Source organism: Fimicolochytrium jonesii (assembly GCF_025526975.1).
Source record: "Fimicolochytrium jonesii strain JEL569 chromosome Unknown EV422scaffold_4, whole genome shotgun sequence".
Taxonomy (NCBI): Eukaryota; Fungi; Chytridiomycota; class Chytridiomycetes; order Spizellomycetales; family Powellomycetaceae; genus Fimicolochytrium; species Fimicolochytrium jonesii.
Window position 1 is genome coordinate 1,248,866 of NW_026515671.1, and position 14,122 is coordinate 1,262,987.

The 14,122-nt window shown below is 53.2% G+C and overlaps 6 protein-coding genes across 6 annotated transcripts; 2 read left to right on the forward strand and 4 right to left on the reverse strand.

Moving 5' to 3' along the window:
* The first annotated feature begins 412 nt into the window (after positions 1–412).
* On the forward strand, positions 413–3,313 carry EV422DRAFT_519953 (uncharacterized protein). Its single transcript, XM_053069640.1, has 4 exons — positions 413–729; positions 798–956; positions 1,029–1,465; positions 1,535–3,313. Exons 1-4 carry the CDS (start codon positions 633–635, stop codon positions 3,215–3,217), a joined length of 2,376 nt encoding a protein of 791 aa, XP_052928280.1. The 5' UTR covers positions 413–632; the 3' UTR covers positions 3,218–3,313.
* On the reverse strand, positions 3,314–5,045 carry EV422DRAFT_519956 (uncharacterized protein). The gene is made up of 6 exons (XM_053069641.1): positions 4,897–5,045; positions 4,651–4,797; positions 4,248–4,574; positions 4,036–4,192; positions 3,784–3,972; positions 3,314–3,711 (listed from the first exon to the last, which is right to left on the reverse strand). The coding sequence occupies exons 1-6, from the start codon at positions 4,920–4,922 to the stop codon at positions 3,535–3,537; spliced, it is 1,023 nt and encodes a 340-aa protein (XP_052928281.1). The 5' UTR covers positions 4,923–5,045; the 3' UTR covers positions 3,314–3,534.
* Positions 5,046–5,183: 138 nt separating this feature from the next.
* On the reverse strand, positions 5,184–9,647 carry EV422DRAFT_554564 (CPSF A subunit region-domain-containing protein). Its single transcript, XM_053071893.1, has 8 exons — positions 9,225–9,647; positions 8,985–9,155; positions 8,205–8,919; positions 6,766–8,143; positions 6,526–6,698; positions 6,304–6,460; positions 6,113–6,238; positions 5,184–6,042 (listed from the first exon to the last, which is right to left on the reverse strand). The coding sequence occupies exons 1-8, from the start codon at positions 9,448–9,450 to the stop codon at positions 5,341–5,343; spliced, it is 3,648 nt and encodes a 1,215-aa protein (XP_052928282.1). The 5' UTR covers positions 9,451–9,647; the 3' UTR covers positions 5,184–5,340.
* A 58-nt stretch (positions 9,648–9,705) lies between these two features.
* On the reverse strand, positions 9,706–10,418 carry EV422DRAFT_519958 (uncharacterized protein). The gene is made up of 2 exons (XM_053069642.1): positions 9,918–10,418; positions 9,706–9,806 (listed from the first exon to the last, which is right to left on the reverse strand). The coding sequence occupies exon 1, from the start codon at positions 10,362–10,364 to the stop codon at positions 10,023–10,025; it is 342 nt and encodes a 113-aa protein (XP_052928283.1). The 5' UTR covers positions 10,365–10,418; the 3' UTR covers positions 9,706–9,806; positions 9,918–10,022.
* Positions 10,419–11,231: 813 nt separating this feature from the next.
* Positions 11,232–13,097, reverse strand: EV422DRAFT_504404 (uncharacterized protein; the record flags this gene model as incomplete). Its single annotated transcript, XM_053068426.1, has 1 exon — positions 11,232–13,097. The coding sequence occupies one exon, from the start codon at positions 13,095–13,097 to the stop codon at positions 11,232–11,234; it is 1,866 nt and encodes a 621-aa protein (XP_052928284.1).
* A 528-nt stretch (positions 13,098–13,625) lies between these two features.
* Positions 13,626–14,076, forward strand: EV422DRAFT_485282 (intraflagellar transport protein 20; the record flags this gene model as incomplete). Its single annotated transcript, XM_053067368.1, has 3 exons — positions 13,626–13,728; positions 13,816–13,901; positions 13,972–14,076. Coding segments are annotated over 3 exons (294 nt in total), but the record flags the coding sequence as incomplete, so codon positions are not given.
* Positions 14,077–14,122: the final 46 nt, after the last annotated feature.

Here is a 14,122-nt window from a genome sequence, read left to right on the forward strand (position 1 = left end):
TATTCTGAAGATGTGGCAGTCGAGTTAGAAGCATTGGGAGCAGGGGACGACTCTCTTCCTCGAGCTTCATTGCGCCAAATTCCCCTAGAAGACTCCGTTGATTCATTTCATTTTCAAGCTGAATCTTCCCAGTTCCATATCATCAAGTAGCCCACATGAAACGGTGAAGCAATGCCAGGTGGTTACTACAATGTGAGAATCCCTTCCCACAGCTACAATTATCCCCTAGGCTAATGCCTTGGGTACGAATCAAGCGGCTGTCGACCTCCTTCCAAACACTGCACGGGTAAGCGAACACACGTGTAAATCTGAACTTGTTCTCCGTTTCTGTGTTGTCGAATGGGAGGCTATCGAATTGGCAGCGATGCCTCGTGAGCGTTTGAGACGAGTGAAAAATGTCGGGACTGCGTCACGCGTTGAGATGAGTTCTGGCTCCAACTTGACATGCGAAGTCGAAGGAATACACAGAAACATGTCGAGCAGAGGCTTGGAACGTGTTGAACATTACCGAATCACGTTTCAACTATTTACTCAAGACGAGCTTTTCCCACCGGAGCGATAACCCTCAGGAGGACTTGTTTGACTCCTCTCTCAGCTAACGGCCTCTGCACTGGCCAATAGGGTGCAGGGTTATGGACCCATTTGAACGAGACCCCAGTTCCCAGACCTTGACCATTGACATTTTGCGCCTACATTCGGAGTATAGCAAGCACGACGAAGAGGTCTCAAGTGAGTCCACCGGTTTTGTGACTCCCAAATGTCGGGCAGACATGTAGACTGATACCTTCCCTTTTAAGCGTCTTCTGGGAACAATACAACGGGTCCGCCACCGCTCAATTGGAAGGAATTTGACTTCCGCAGGAGAGGCCCTTCCGTCGACGGCTGCGACCCGCACGCACCCTGTCCTTCCGCGCGGGCGCTGAAGGAGAAGCAGGTTGAACTCAGACTTGCCGCTGGTGAGAAAAGTGGTGCTTATGCCGCGCCGCCTTCAAAGCCGGATTTCCCACGCTTACCCCTGTTCTGTTAAGAATACGGACTCCAGTTGCTTGAGCGCTGCAACAGAGCGGAAGCAAAAGCCAAGGACCTTGAGGCGCAACTGCAGATCGCACGGGAGGACAAGGAAGAACAAACGCGTATTGCGGACCGGCACAAGCAGGACAAGTCGACGCTCGAAGCGCGTTGTGCGGAGTTGGCGGCGGAATGCGAGTCGAAAAACAACGAGCTGCACAAGTCGGAGAATGCATTGGCGAGAGCTCAGAGGGACTTCGAAACGAAGAGAGCCGCGTTGGATGCACATGCTGATAACCTGCGAACAGAGGTCGTGAAAGCTGAGGATGCGGAAGCAAGGGCAGTACGGGAGCAGGCTAGGGTCCGTGCGGAGCTGAGCTCTATGAAAGTGCGTCTCGAGGTGGCAACAGAGGGTCAGAAGCTGGATGAGCGCATATCGCCTGTATTGGCTGTGAAGGTGAGGCTCGACTCTGATCTGCAATTGTCCGCATGTCTGATGATCCATTAACCCTATCGCACCTCGCAGCCATCAGAGACGGAAGCTGAGGTTCTCTACATTCTCGCAACCGAGTTGCAAGCAGCTAATGCGAAGCTCCGCTCGGAACTTGCTGAGGCGTCAGGCCTCCGGGAAGCGAATGACAAGCTCAGAATGGAGCTCAACGAGGCGTGCGATCTGCTGGCGCAATCACGAAACGAAGTGACAGCTTTTAGAGAGAGACCACCTTCGGTTTTCTTGGAAGACACCGGCTCGGCATCCGGGAGTGCTTCGGAACCCAAGAAGTCTGTTTTTGGAGAACTGGAAGACGTGGTACGAAAGTCACCGCGGACGATTCGCAAAGAGTCGGTAGGCACCTCGACAAGAGTCTTGCCACTGAACTACGGTGACAAGCACTCGACTCCGGCAGCAGCCGCTCCCATATTCACCAACACTTGCAGCGAATGCTCACAAGCACCGCCTTTTGCCAATAACATTACAACGAGCGATTTCGTCTCGCAGCTCCGACTGCTGCTCAGAGTCGGCACCTCGGTCCGCACGAAATTGACAACGACCGATCCACACGCGCTCAACCGCAAGATTCGTCGCCGGTTTGACATTACACAGCTCTCGCGTTTGTCGCAAACGGTCATCGATAACATTCGCGCCGATGTACAGGGCATGTCCACGCGATTCAACATGCCCTTGACCCTCAAGGAGTCAGAGATAGCATCCTCGCAGGAAGCACAGATGCACCAGTTGATTCTGGCCCCGCTTGTCAGTCTTATTCAGGCCATGCTGGAAGACATCTGCCGACTGAAAGGCACCATCAATGATTATGCCCTGTTGTACTATGAGAAAATCACTGAGAAGGCTGCGTCGGTTTCCGTAAGCGATTCCGAAACGCCGGATCACACGGCGCCCGAAAACGATGAACGTGACAAGCGCGACTCGGGTTACATGACGGGACCCCAACGGTTCAAAGCGTACTTCTTTCGAGAGATCACAGCTCCGACGAAACCTTTGAAACCGGACCGCGCACGACATCTCTCCGACCAACCGCGGCCTACCTCAACACACATCCTGCCATCCACGACAACATCCAGAGCTACGGCCGGCCGGCCCAAACCTCTCCCCGCGGTGCCGATCAACACCTCCAGCGCGACAAACATCCTCGCCCGCGCCATACCCTCAATGAGCTTCGGTTCCTTGAAGCGCTCGTCGACAACCCCCGTCCTTCCGGATCTCAACACTGTCGCCTTCACAATGCCGAACAGATCACAGCACATGCCTCGAAGGCGCGTCAGTGGATTCTGGCGTGACGAGTCATCTCCGGAAGATGATGACGCGGCGCCGCCGGAAATTCCATCCCCTTCTTCGCCGGCAGACACACCACCGCACTCACACCCGTCACAAATGAGCACCCCACCCCGCTCCTCCTCACCATCATTCTCGTCTTCGGACACATCCTCCATGGCCCAATACGAGTCGCTAGAGTCTTCAGCATCAGCTAATAAGTCGCCCGCGGCGTATTCCCCAGCGAATGAGCTGAGATCACCTTCCCCAGCTGATTCCCAAGCCTCGTCTGTCTCCCCTCCCACTTTTAGACTCGGCGTACCTGGCCTCCCGGGTTCGAGATCTTTGGTAGACTTACTCCCATCGGCGGAAAGAGTGGCCACGTGGTTTGGGTCGCCAAGGAAGATATCTATCCGGGATCGGATTGGGCCTCGGTGATGCTCCGTCTGTGGTGCTGTGTATAGCTCTCGACAGCGGACTCTAGTGCAATTGTATACCCATCCATGACAACTTTTTTGAAATAGACTGCTGGTTTCCGCATGTAATCGAATTTGCATTCCGGTTCGTTGTGCGGGCATACCATTACCAGAGGGAAATCGACTACTCTGGAATGCCATCTTCACCTAGAAACAGATCCTGATTCGGACAATCGAAAGCAAGCTCACACTTATCCCACAAGATTCGTTGCTGTGCCAATTCACTGCATACACCTATGTTCAGGAAGATAGAGCCTTACATCCAACATGATCCCCCAACTACTTTTTCTTCTCATCCTTCTTCTCGCCCTCTCCCTCCTTCTTGGCTCCACCCATAGCCGCCCTCAATCGTGGATCGTCCAAATTGACACCAGGCAGCGATCCGAGAATGGAGTTCATGTCCACGTTGGCTCCGGTAGCTGCTGGCGGCGCGGCATCTACGTCCATTCCTGTCTGCTGCAAAGAGAGACATTGCGTAAGCTCAAGTATACATGGGTGACAAATTTTCCCAGACAAAGGATTTCTTACCTCCTGCTGACCAAGCGACATTGCCAATGCCTGTGCGAGCATGTCATCTTCCTCCCCTCCAGCGGCAACAGCTCCAGCTCCGGAGTAAGCCGCGTCCACTTGCATTGGCTCACTAGCACCTGCAGCTGGTGCGCCAGGGGTGGTCGTCTGTTGTCGTGCCTGCTCTTCCTCCATGGAAATCCGGAGGGCCTAAGGGTTGCTAGGAGTAAGACGGGGAAGTCGAGTCGGAAGCAAGGTGAAGTGGCAACATACCATTGCCAATTCGGGATCCAAGTTGGGGTCAACTCCAAACTCAAAGGCACCGGCGTTCGAGAAACCGGGCGGCGCTCCGTCTTCTCCGGAGATAATGGGTGATGCCAACAAGATGTCACTGAGGATGTGTGGGCCAGGTGGAACGGACACTAGATGACTGAAACACCCCGCTGTCAGCTTGAAGCTCTTCCACGTTTGTCTCCAAGCCGTACCTGTTATCGTTGCTCTTCACAGCATCAACAAAGGCCTGTAGCTTCTGGGTGTTCTCAAGCTCCTCCCCGAAATTGACGATATCCACCGCAACATTGTTCTTCTTCAGCTTCTTCCCTAGACGCACAAGGGTCTTCTCATCCTCCTTCAATGGGCTCCCAACAAACACAATGATCCGCTGCCGCTGGTTCCTGTTCTGGCGATGTTTCAGGGCAAGCTGCGCTATTTGCACCCCGGTGCTTAGGTTGGCGTTGCCTTTGATGTCGATGTGATGGAGTGCCGTGAGGATTTTACCAATGTCGGGGGTGAGAGTCACCAATACGTCTGGGCTGCCGTGGGGAAGCGGTAGTCAGCCATCTGTCCACCAGGTATATCCCATCCTTGAGTCCGGCAATATACACCAACCTCTTCCCAGCCATAGTCATGAGGCCTACGGTGTTCTCAGGATTGGACTGCGTCTTCGCGTTGAACAACAGAGTAACAGAGTCCGCCTGGGCCTCCATCCTCGAGGGAGTGTAGTCGCCATTTCGCATCCATTCCGAGTTATCCAACCTGATCACCAGAGGAATCGTAAGCCATGCTGCCAAAGATGTACGCTAATGCTCTCGGCTTTAGCGACGACGCGTCTAAAAGCTCTCTGGCGTAACGTACACGAGGATGGTTGCTTCCAGGACCATGATGCGACGGGCGGAAGAAAAGACTTAGGCCGACAGGTATTTATTTCTTCTTGGTTGTGAGGACTGCGGGGTTTGTTCTTTCTGAAGTGTAGTGAGTTTGTGGGAACGATGTTTGAAAATGGGGAGGTTCAAAACACCACGACAAGCGTGGTCATACCGTATTTCTGCTCCAGGCTTCCCACAGAAACGCGTTTTTCATGTCCTCCGAGTCGCTCACGGCCAAGTTGCCAACACAGAAAAACAGAAAAGACACACAACATTTGCTAAGATAAAGACCTCTGTGGATGTGCCTACTAGGCTGGCAGTATAACTGCCATGAAGATGTATATATAGAGTATTGTACAGATACAAGACGACGCCAGAGTACGCCGCTACACGCTCTAGTGCCGGGACGCATATAACGAGTTACCTACGGCCCTTAGAACGCTACTCTATTCCTAACGTCTTCCAACTTTTTCGCGATCTCATGTACCTCCCTATCCAGCTCCTCTGCAATCTCCCGTTTCGCCGTGGCAGGCAGCAGGTTGAAGTGCTCGCAAAGATCTCCATCCACCACGTTCCTCACCGGAATGTAGAACGACCGATAGGCCAAGTGGTCGCGACCACATAGCGGCGGGGCCTTTGCCCGCATGTGCATTTCCAGAGTTTGGAAGAAGTCCACGTCTTCCTTCGATTGGAACGGGATGGCACAGCCGATAGTACCCATGAGGGTGATGTAGACGATTATCTCACGTCCACCAGGGACGAGCACCGTTTTGCTTATCGCGGTTGGCGTTTCGCCGATAAAGAACTCGGCGGTGTGTTCCAGTTTGTGTGGCGCGCCTTGAAGGTACCCCTTCTCGTATACGAGCTTATTGCCCGTCGGGTCGTCATCGACCTCCTCCGATGTCTCTGCTGGTAACCGGGCCACAAACAGGTTGCCAAACTTGTCACCTCCTGCGACCGTGTCATAGTCTAGCATCGTCGTTGTTGTGATCCAGCGCGGTGTGGTGTCGTCTGCGAAGATGACGATGCGGTTGTCAAAGTGACGGTATGACGCGTAGAGCACGGACTCTTGCACGTCGCCAACCACGATTCGGTCTCCTTGCGTATGTATCGTCAAGATGTTGTTTGGGAATTGCTGAGAAGCGAGGAGGGTTTAGGATGACTCAAATGACCAAACAGATGGTAAACAACCATGCCAGTAATACCTTGTTCTCACACTTGCGAAGCAGTTTCTTCTTTCCCAAATCGTACACCCTCAACGTTCTACCCATGCCGACCAAGAGACGACCTTGGAATGCACAAAGTGATTGTGGGATCTCGTCTATCGGTGTCTAGTTGAGGAAATAGGGGGTCAGACGTTGGTATGCCATAGTGCGTCAGCACCGTTTCAATATACCTTATGCAGTAACTCCAAGGAGGATCCATCTTGCGAGAATCGATATGTATGTAGTTGACCGCTTGTGCATGTTCTTGGTGACATGGTTACATTGCTTGCTGTGCCAACCACCAAAAGGGTTTCTCCATTTTGCCCATTGAAAATACATGTCGTTATGCTAAGAACCGTTGTCGAAATCAGCGAAAGCCGTCTTGCGCTCAGCAAAACAACACATCCACAAACCTGAAAGCTGCCTCGTTATCATCCAGTTCGATGAGGTGGGTCGTCTCGTTCTCACGAGGGTTCACAACGCGAATGCACGAAGTCCATTTCCCGGGCTCAGCTCTTGGTAACCCGAATTGGTCCGGAGGAAGCTCCTCCAGAACCAGACCATCGCCTTCATCCATGCTGTTGGCCTACAAGAAAATGGGAAACAGAGTAAGTACTGGCACAAGCGTATGCGGACGCTATGCTACGACGCACCTTTTCCTCTAGCTTCTTCGTCTTCTCTGACGGACACCAGGTGTTGTGTTCTGACTCGATGATAGCGAAGTTATTTGAAGGCTGGTGCAAGACAAACCGACGCGGCGTGTACTTCAGCGGAAGAACACTATGGTTGAAGACATTTCCAAGCTTTTCCACTGTTATGATGTGCAGGTTGTTGGACTCGATCGCAACGATGCCTTCCGCACATTGTTCGGAGCAGAAGCTGGAGCCATATTCCAGCATCGGGAACGACAGAGGGATGAGCTTGGATCGGCCCTGGAACGTATACGAGAGCCATGGCCGGCTGGATAATGCTAGCACCGCCGGTGACCCCTGAATCGTAACGTTGAACAGCTTTACCGGCCGTGATCCGAGTAATCGCAGCCGAGTATCCGACAATGTTCCGGTGATACTGTCAAGTGTTGTCCGCACAAGAAGACCCGCTTGTAATCCAATGAGGAGGTAAAGGGTTCCGACCGGCGTCCCCGTATCCATCATTTGTACGATCGTCAACGACACGGGTGTATAGGTCACAGCTTGCACACCCATAGACTGGAGGCAGCTGTCCGGATCCAAGGAGATAACCCTGACCGTGTTGTCTTCACAACCGACCGCGAGGAAACTGGAACGCTGGCGTCCTTCTGGAATGGGCCCAATGCTTAGGGCCGTAATAGGCGCAGCGAACTCCTTCCGATCTTGATATTCGTTAAGCTGTCCACTTCGATCAAGCTCGAAGTAGACCAACTCTCCTCCCGACAAAGCGATCACAACCTGGCGTTGATTGCACGCCGCTCTGACAATGGCCTTGTTCCCGGGAGTCTTCCATTCACTGACGCGACGGTCGGCTCGGATGTGTCGAATACCACGGGGGTACACCTGCACCAAAGCATCGTCACCCAGCTGAGCCACGGTAAGCGTCGGCGTGCTGTTGAGGAAGCCAGTGTCCGTCACTTCCTCGACGGTCTCCCCAATAGACAGAACCAAAGTAGCGTCCACGAACGATACAATGATGAAGGAATCGAATTGTTCCTGAGAGTTCGCTTTGACAGTCCACACTGCGTTCGGGTGACCTGGGAGCTCAGACACTGCCATCTCGGAGACTTCGAGACCATGCCGGAGTGTTCGGAAACTGGATCGCGCTCCGCGTCCACTCAAAGCATAGATCTGAGGACTGTCGTCTCCCGCCAGATTGAGCACCTTTGCGTCGATCAACGGCGAGATGGACTCCATCTCATCGATCATTGCCAAGTTCAACAGAGGTCGGGGATTGAAATAAACGAGAACATCCTCCGCATCTTCTCCCTGTGGCAACTCTGCGCTTTGGTACTCCGTCTGTTCGTCGTCGTCACCAAGGTTCACGATTTGATAGAGGTAGCTAGAGGAAACAGACGTGAGTTCAGATAACAAGAAAGTCGATCACGCACGCTTCCACTCACTGGTTCCCAAATTCGCTCGCCACAAAAAGAAATCCAGACTTCAGCAAGCACATGCTGGTTGCAACAGGAATTGTGTCCAGATACTTGATCTTTAAGTTCTGGACGCCTCCGATTGCCCCATCAGCTCCCGCGCTATAATCCATTGTGATTTTGAAGATGTCACCATCTTCGGTCTGGGCCCATATGAAGAACCCTTTCTTCAGTTTGTGCATGACGCTGGAGACAATGATGACTCCCCTGCCGGTGTCGAAATCCTCCCCGTTATTCGTTGGCATGGGATTTAATGGATCTGGTCGCCTTGGGATGGGGACTCGGACCGCGGGGTGGTCCTGATGCTTCCAGGTGATGTAATCTTCGGTACACACAAGGACTCCGCTAGGGCCGTCCACTCCACCAGGGACCGCGATGAGCTTATTCGATCTTGTGTCGATTGGGTCGCTCCATTTCCTCACAACGTGATTCAGACCCAAATCCAGCTCATAATACGTTAGCACCTTCTCTGCGTTTTGGAATGCCTCTCCCAATGGGTCTTGATCTGCATCGGCGTAGTCCACCTCAATACACGCAAACACTGGGTTCTCGAATCCCACATCAACCCCCACGATGTCGTGCACTAGTGTATGCGATTTATGCGCCTCGAGCGGTGAAGATATCGTGAGCTTTGTTGATGCATCACGATTCAGGATATAGACGAGCTTCTGCTTTTCGATCGCACCTGAAACCAATGCTCTGTGAGTTGCCGGGACAGGTCCCAATTAATCTGGGTCGCTCAGAACTCACCAATCATCACCGCACGCCCCTTCGGATCCGCGGCCAGGTATTGCCCCGGCACTATCCGCCTGCAGCCACTTTTGCCGAAAGTCTCCTCATGAACTCGGTCGAACACATTCTTCTCGGGGTTGTACTCCAAAATCACAATCTTTCCCGAGTCTGACCCCACCACGATGTAATCTGAAAGGCAGTCCAGTCAGCGTCTGGGCGTTTCACGAATTAACATGTCTTTAAGTTCCACCGTCGCACCTTTGGATGCCCCTGTCAGCCTGAACGGTGCTATCGACCTGATAATGCCAAACACCTGGTGGGTGAGCAAGGAGTGAACCTTGCCCGTGTCGGAATCTGGCCGAAGCAGCTCCAACACGGAGTTCCTGGCAACCAAGATCTCCTGCTGTTTCGTACCGGAGAAGTTACCAAGCGTCGCTTGAGTGATAGCAGTGGGCTGCTGAAGGGTCAAGTTGTACAAGAACATGATGTTCGTTCCAGTACGGTGATTTCTCGAATTGCTTTGATCCTGCCGTCTTCACTACTTTTCAGTCGTTGCTCACTTTTAACGTAGAGGATTTCACGCTTGGTAGGCGAACTTCGAATATACGAAACTCTACGATCTAAACTTCACCCACAACGCAAATCTCCCTCTGCAATCCTCACTGCTCACGCCGAGGCAAGTAAGCGAGTTCTAGTCACGTGATTTATTTTAAAACTTGTATTCTAAACCCTCTAAGGAGATCGCAAACCGGTGTCTATTCTTGCGAACGCACAGCGATTCTCTGACTAGCTCAGATCGATTATCATATCTTGCTTCTCTCCCTCCTCTCTCTCTACTACGTAAGTAGGCTATGTGAAGCTAGAAGTAAAGTTAGAAATAAGCTGCCTGGTCCATCGTCTCAGCTACGTGGATCGGACCATTCAAAATCATCGCACTTCATACCTTCCTAGCGACGGGCCTCTGTAAGGTGAAGAGGTGGCGATTCGCTGTCGAGCGTTCGCAAAACTTCATTCTTGAGCGGCTCATTTAGCGGACCAGGGTGGCGTCGATTTGCGTCAGTTGCGGAGAAGTGCCTCAATCTCCGACCGATATGTTGCACCCGCCGCGGTTTGCGGAGGGTTGCCTTCGAAATAGACTGTCCTTAGTCGCTTCTTTCCCTCCAGCTGAAATTCTACTTCCAGAGGATGACAGTGCTTGCCTAGATACGGCGGAGTTTGCGTGTCAACAGGAAGGACGTCAGATCGCACCAGAGCAGATGGCCCACAGAGCTCCTGCAGATTCTCGAGGGCCTCCAATCCTTGCAAATGCTCTATCCTGTTGGCGCTCACGTCAAGAGTTTTGAGCCTTATCTTCACAAGCCTGTTGTCGTAGTAGTCAAGCTCCTGGAGTTGGGGCATGTCTGGCAAGGGTCCGATGGACGTCAGGTTTTGTGGAAGCCCGAGGCGCTGGGGGTATCAAAGGTAAGTGAGTTATGTCACGGCACGAGATTTACAAGGCATCAACGGGCTCATACGCCAGGCTGCGTGAGCTTTGAAAAGCTCGCTTGGACCCGGTTAGTAAGACGCTGGTGAACAGGGTCAAGTTCCTGAGGGACGGTGTCCCTATTCAGAGGCATCTTCTCACCATGTCGTGTTGTCTCCGCACTCTCATACCTCCACATTCGTTAGGGATAACATCCAGAAAGCCCTCTAAAGAGGAAGAGTCTGCTTACTCAGTAAGGATGATAGAAAATCGCTGCCGTTGTTTGAATTCACACCGGTTCTCTTTCATAGAGCGGATCTCCCTGTAGCGTCATGAAGAGGAAGATCTTCATTTGAAGCAGTTGATACTGCTGGCTCGCCTTCTTTGCTCATTTTTCTCATGTCTTCTTATTCGTTCTCGTGAGTTCGAGGAGGACCTCGGGAGGATGTTCTGGTCATGTCTTTTATATATGCTTGCCCTTTTCGTTGGGCGCGTCCAGGGGCGAAACGCGTCAAGCGTTCCCACGTTTCGGACATGCCGTCCATGGGAAATGTCCGACCCATCCACTGCACAGAGCCCATGCCCATTGCCCGTCCAGGGATCAAAGCCTCAGCGAATAGGAGACGCCGATCAACTACGATCAGGCTCCCAAGTGATGCACACGCCCAAGGAAAATGAAAGCCGCAAGAGACGTTTCTGGTGCTGTCAGAGACGCTGTCATGTCGGACGTACAGGGAGATCGAATGTTTGACATTGAACATAACAAATGATACAGATAAAGTTTGCGCAGAGAAAACCTCATGTCAAAGAGCTGGGGTGAACAGCTCTTCAAAGATACACCCGACGATCAATAGAACCGTCAGACTCAATAATGTCACAACAGCAGTAGCACCAATCAATCCCGGTACGGCGAGCATCATCGTAAAGATGACTCTCAGCGCCAAACCTCTAACGCTCCAAGCCCCAATATAGCCACCACCACATCTGCTATTCAGAAACCCCATCAACGCCATTACCCCAATCAACAAGGCCGCACAAACGCTCATCAGCTCGCTATTCGTCCACTTCCTGGTATCCGTCAACGTCGACGTCCCACCGCGCACGGGATTTGGCAGGAAGAGCGCCGCAGCGTAAGGCATCTCTGTGTTGTACGTCTGTACGTAAAGTGCCGCCGCCGGACTGTTATTCTGCGCGACGTTCGCTGCGGTGAGGAAGGGTGCGTTGGACGGGGGAGTGTAGTCGTAGGCAGGGATCTCCCTGACGGTGTAGGAGATGCCTTCCATCGCGACTTGCAGGGCGAAGACGAAGAGGATTGCGAAGGCGTAGAGAGGGAAGCGAAGGGAGGCGCGGAGGAATTGGGCAATATGGTTGGGGGTGGTCGTTTTCGATGTGGTGGTAAGCGCTGACGTATTGGTGGGCAGGCCGGGCGACACAGTGATGCGATTCGGTGGGTGGGATGCGGTCGTGTGATGCACTTGTAGCGTCGCTTGAGATCCCTTGTAGATCCTGTCGATGGCGTATAGGCAGACGACTCCACAGGCTGCGCAGAGAAACGACCGGACATAGAACGACACGGCCGTGTACGTGTCCGGGCTTCCCACTCCAGGCTTGGTGTCGAACAAACCTGTGACGCCCAGCGCCAGTATCAGCGACAGCAGTGCACCCGTCCGCTGTTCGAATTTCCCATCCTCCCCTTCAATCGCCCGATTAGCTGCTGGATAGTCATCATACATTGTCTTCTTCACGGTCCAGGCCTCGCTCAACCCCAGCAGCAGCACGCATGCTAAATCAAGCCCTACCGCCGCCACCCATACACTCTCCCTTACGTCCGCCTGCCCACTGTCGAAGCCGAGAAGAATGCCCCACAGCAGGCAAGGCAGCAGGATCGCCGTGGCTCGCACGCTGATCAGCCACCATGCCCGTGTCCCCGACCTCGTCCGACACGCCTCCAATCCGACAACAACGTGCGCAAACCCACTCAACGCGCGTCCGATTAGAACTAGGCTCGCGAACGGTTTCCATGTCGCGTCGACGATGTTAAACACCATCGGCGCTACGAACGCCAGGCCGAACAGAAGTGCGACCCGCAGGCATGTGTACACTACATGGAGCAGGTCGTGCTTAGCGAAGTTGCGGTCGTGCTCCAGGACCAGTTGTGTGTAAGTTGTATGGAAGGGGAGGTAAACCATGACGAACTGGAGGATCGCGTACTTGTCCAGCCCATTGGAAGCCACTATCAGCGGGATTCTGCTTAGACATATGGCATATACGGCGTCGATTATCAAGTCGGTGTTGAGCGACGGGGATGGTGGGCCGACCAGACCTTCTGGGTTCACAAGCCTCGCTAGTGGCGTGCAAGGGTTCACTCCTGCGGGTGCGATTGCGGGCTTGCGGGAGCCCGAGGGGAAGCAGCCGCGGGAGGGCGGTATGGCGGGTTTCCAGTGCAGCAGTTCCTCGGTGGTGGTAGGTGCGTCATGTAGATTTGGGGGTGAAGCCAGGGCAGAACCCCCTTGGTGGTGAGCATGCTGCTGATAAGCTTGTTCGTTCGCATAGGATGGCGACGACGCCATCCGCTGGATCTCATGATCTGTGAGCTGAGCACTGCGGTCTATCCGGTCGGAGGAGGCATAGAGTGAGGGCCGAAGATGGCCGGCTTGTTCTTTCGGCATGGCGGTGGCAAGCGGCTGATTCCTCCAGATCTGTCGCCAACGCCGTTACAGCAACGATTGTAAACAGTAGTCCACCGCACAGAGTCCGTTGATCCTTAGATCACAGTGCATTTCTTTATGTCTGTCCACCTTTTATAGCGGGGTGAAACTCTAGGCAGATCAACAAGGATGTCGGATTTAAGCTTAAGCAGATCTCACTGGCCGGGCCAACTACACGACTCACTCTACTCTGGCTCGCGGCCCCGCCCCCCTATCAGAACAACGTAGACTGCCGCCACACTGAGCTGCTAGACACCCTGGCGGTTAGAGAGCTCCTATTGAAAGGCCGCATTCTGCGGTGCGAAAAGTGTTTCGGAGTTTCCCTTGACTGCGCTACTTGGCTATTCGACAGCGCGTCGCGCGCATTTGCCCGTCAACTCGTTCAGTACTCCAAAACCCAATCCATTTCCTCAACCGCTGCCACCTCAACACTATAGCGATTCTGCCTCATCCCACCCCACCGCTATAATGAGCATCACAAACCAACCCGTAAGCGTGACCTTCGACGAGTTCTCCAAACTGCGGGTCATGGACCCAACGCAGTTCGAGGCGTCGGAAAGGCTGAAGGATGAGTGTAGCGAGTTTACAGAGCGTGGGTGTTTGGGATTTAAGCATCAAAAGCATGAAGAGAGTTTGTTTGTTTTACGCTGGATGTTGAACTGAACGTGTTTTGGGATAGGGATGAATGGGTTCAACGATATCATCCAGATGTTCATGAAGATGATGGAAGAGAAGGCGCTACAGATTGAGGCTGAGAAACTCAAAGTACGAATCAAAGCCTCGATGTCCGTTTTCCCGTCACTTCCATGAAAATCTTAACATTTTTCTCCCACAGGCCATCGGACTCCGCAACCGCTCCGAACGCGAGCTCGACAACCGCCGCCGCAAGCAGAAGGAGATGCAGATGTTGATCAAGGAGCGACAGGCTGAGCTGGATAGGTTGACGGCGCAGGCGGATTCCCTGAATAAAGTGCAGCAGCAGCAGT

Bases quoted from the DNA above. Each gene is read 5' to 3' on its own strand.
- EV422DRAFT_519953 (XM_053069640.1), top strand. From the start codon at position 633: ATGGACCCATTTGAACGAGACCCCAGTTCCCAGACCTTGACCATTGAC. The intron at 730-797 runs GTGAGTCCACCG...TTCCCTTTTAAG, and splicing joins GCACGACGAAGAGGTCTCAA to CGTCTTCTGGGAACAATACA. The intron at 957-1,028 runs GTGAGAAAAGTG...TGTTCTGTTAAG, and splicing joins TGAACTCAGACTTGCCGCTG to AATACGGACTCCAGTTGCTT.
- EV422DRAFT_519956 (XM_053069641.1), bottom strand. From the start codon at position 4,922: ATGGTCCTGGAAGCAACCATCCTCGT. The intron at 4,798-4,896 runs GTACGTTACGCC...TCTGGTGATCAG, and splicing joins CTGGAAGCAACCATCCTCGT to GTTGGATAACTCGGAATGGA. The intron at 4,575-4,650 runs GTTGGTGTATAT...TCCCCACGGCAG, and splicing joins ATGACTATGGCTGGGAAGAG to CCCAGACGTATTGGTGACTC.
- EV422DRAFT_554564 (XM_053071893.1), bottom strand. From the start codon at position 9,450: ATGTTCTTGTACAACTTGACCCTTCAGCAGCCCACTGCTATCACTCAA. The intron at 6,461-6,525 runs GTTTGTGGATGT...AACGGTTCTTAG, and splicing joins GATAACGAGGCAGCTTTCAG to CATAACGACATGTATTTTCA. The intron at 6,239-6,303 runs GTATATTGAAAC...TTCCTCAACTAG, and splicing joins CCTTGGAGTTACTGCATAAG to ACACCGATAGACGAGATCCC.
- EV422DRAFT_519958 (XM_053069642.1), bottom strand. From the start codon at position 10,364: ATGCCCCAACTCCAGGAGCTTGACTACTACGACAACAGGCTTGTGAAG.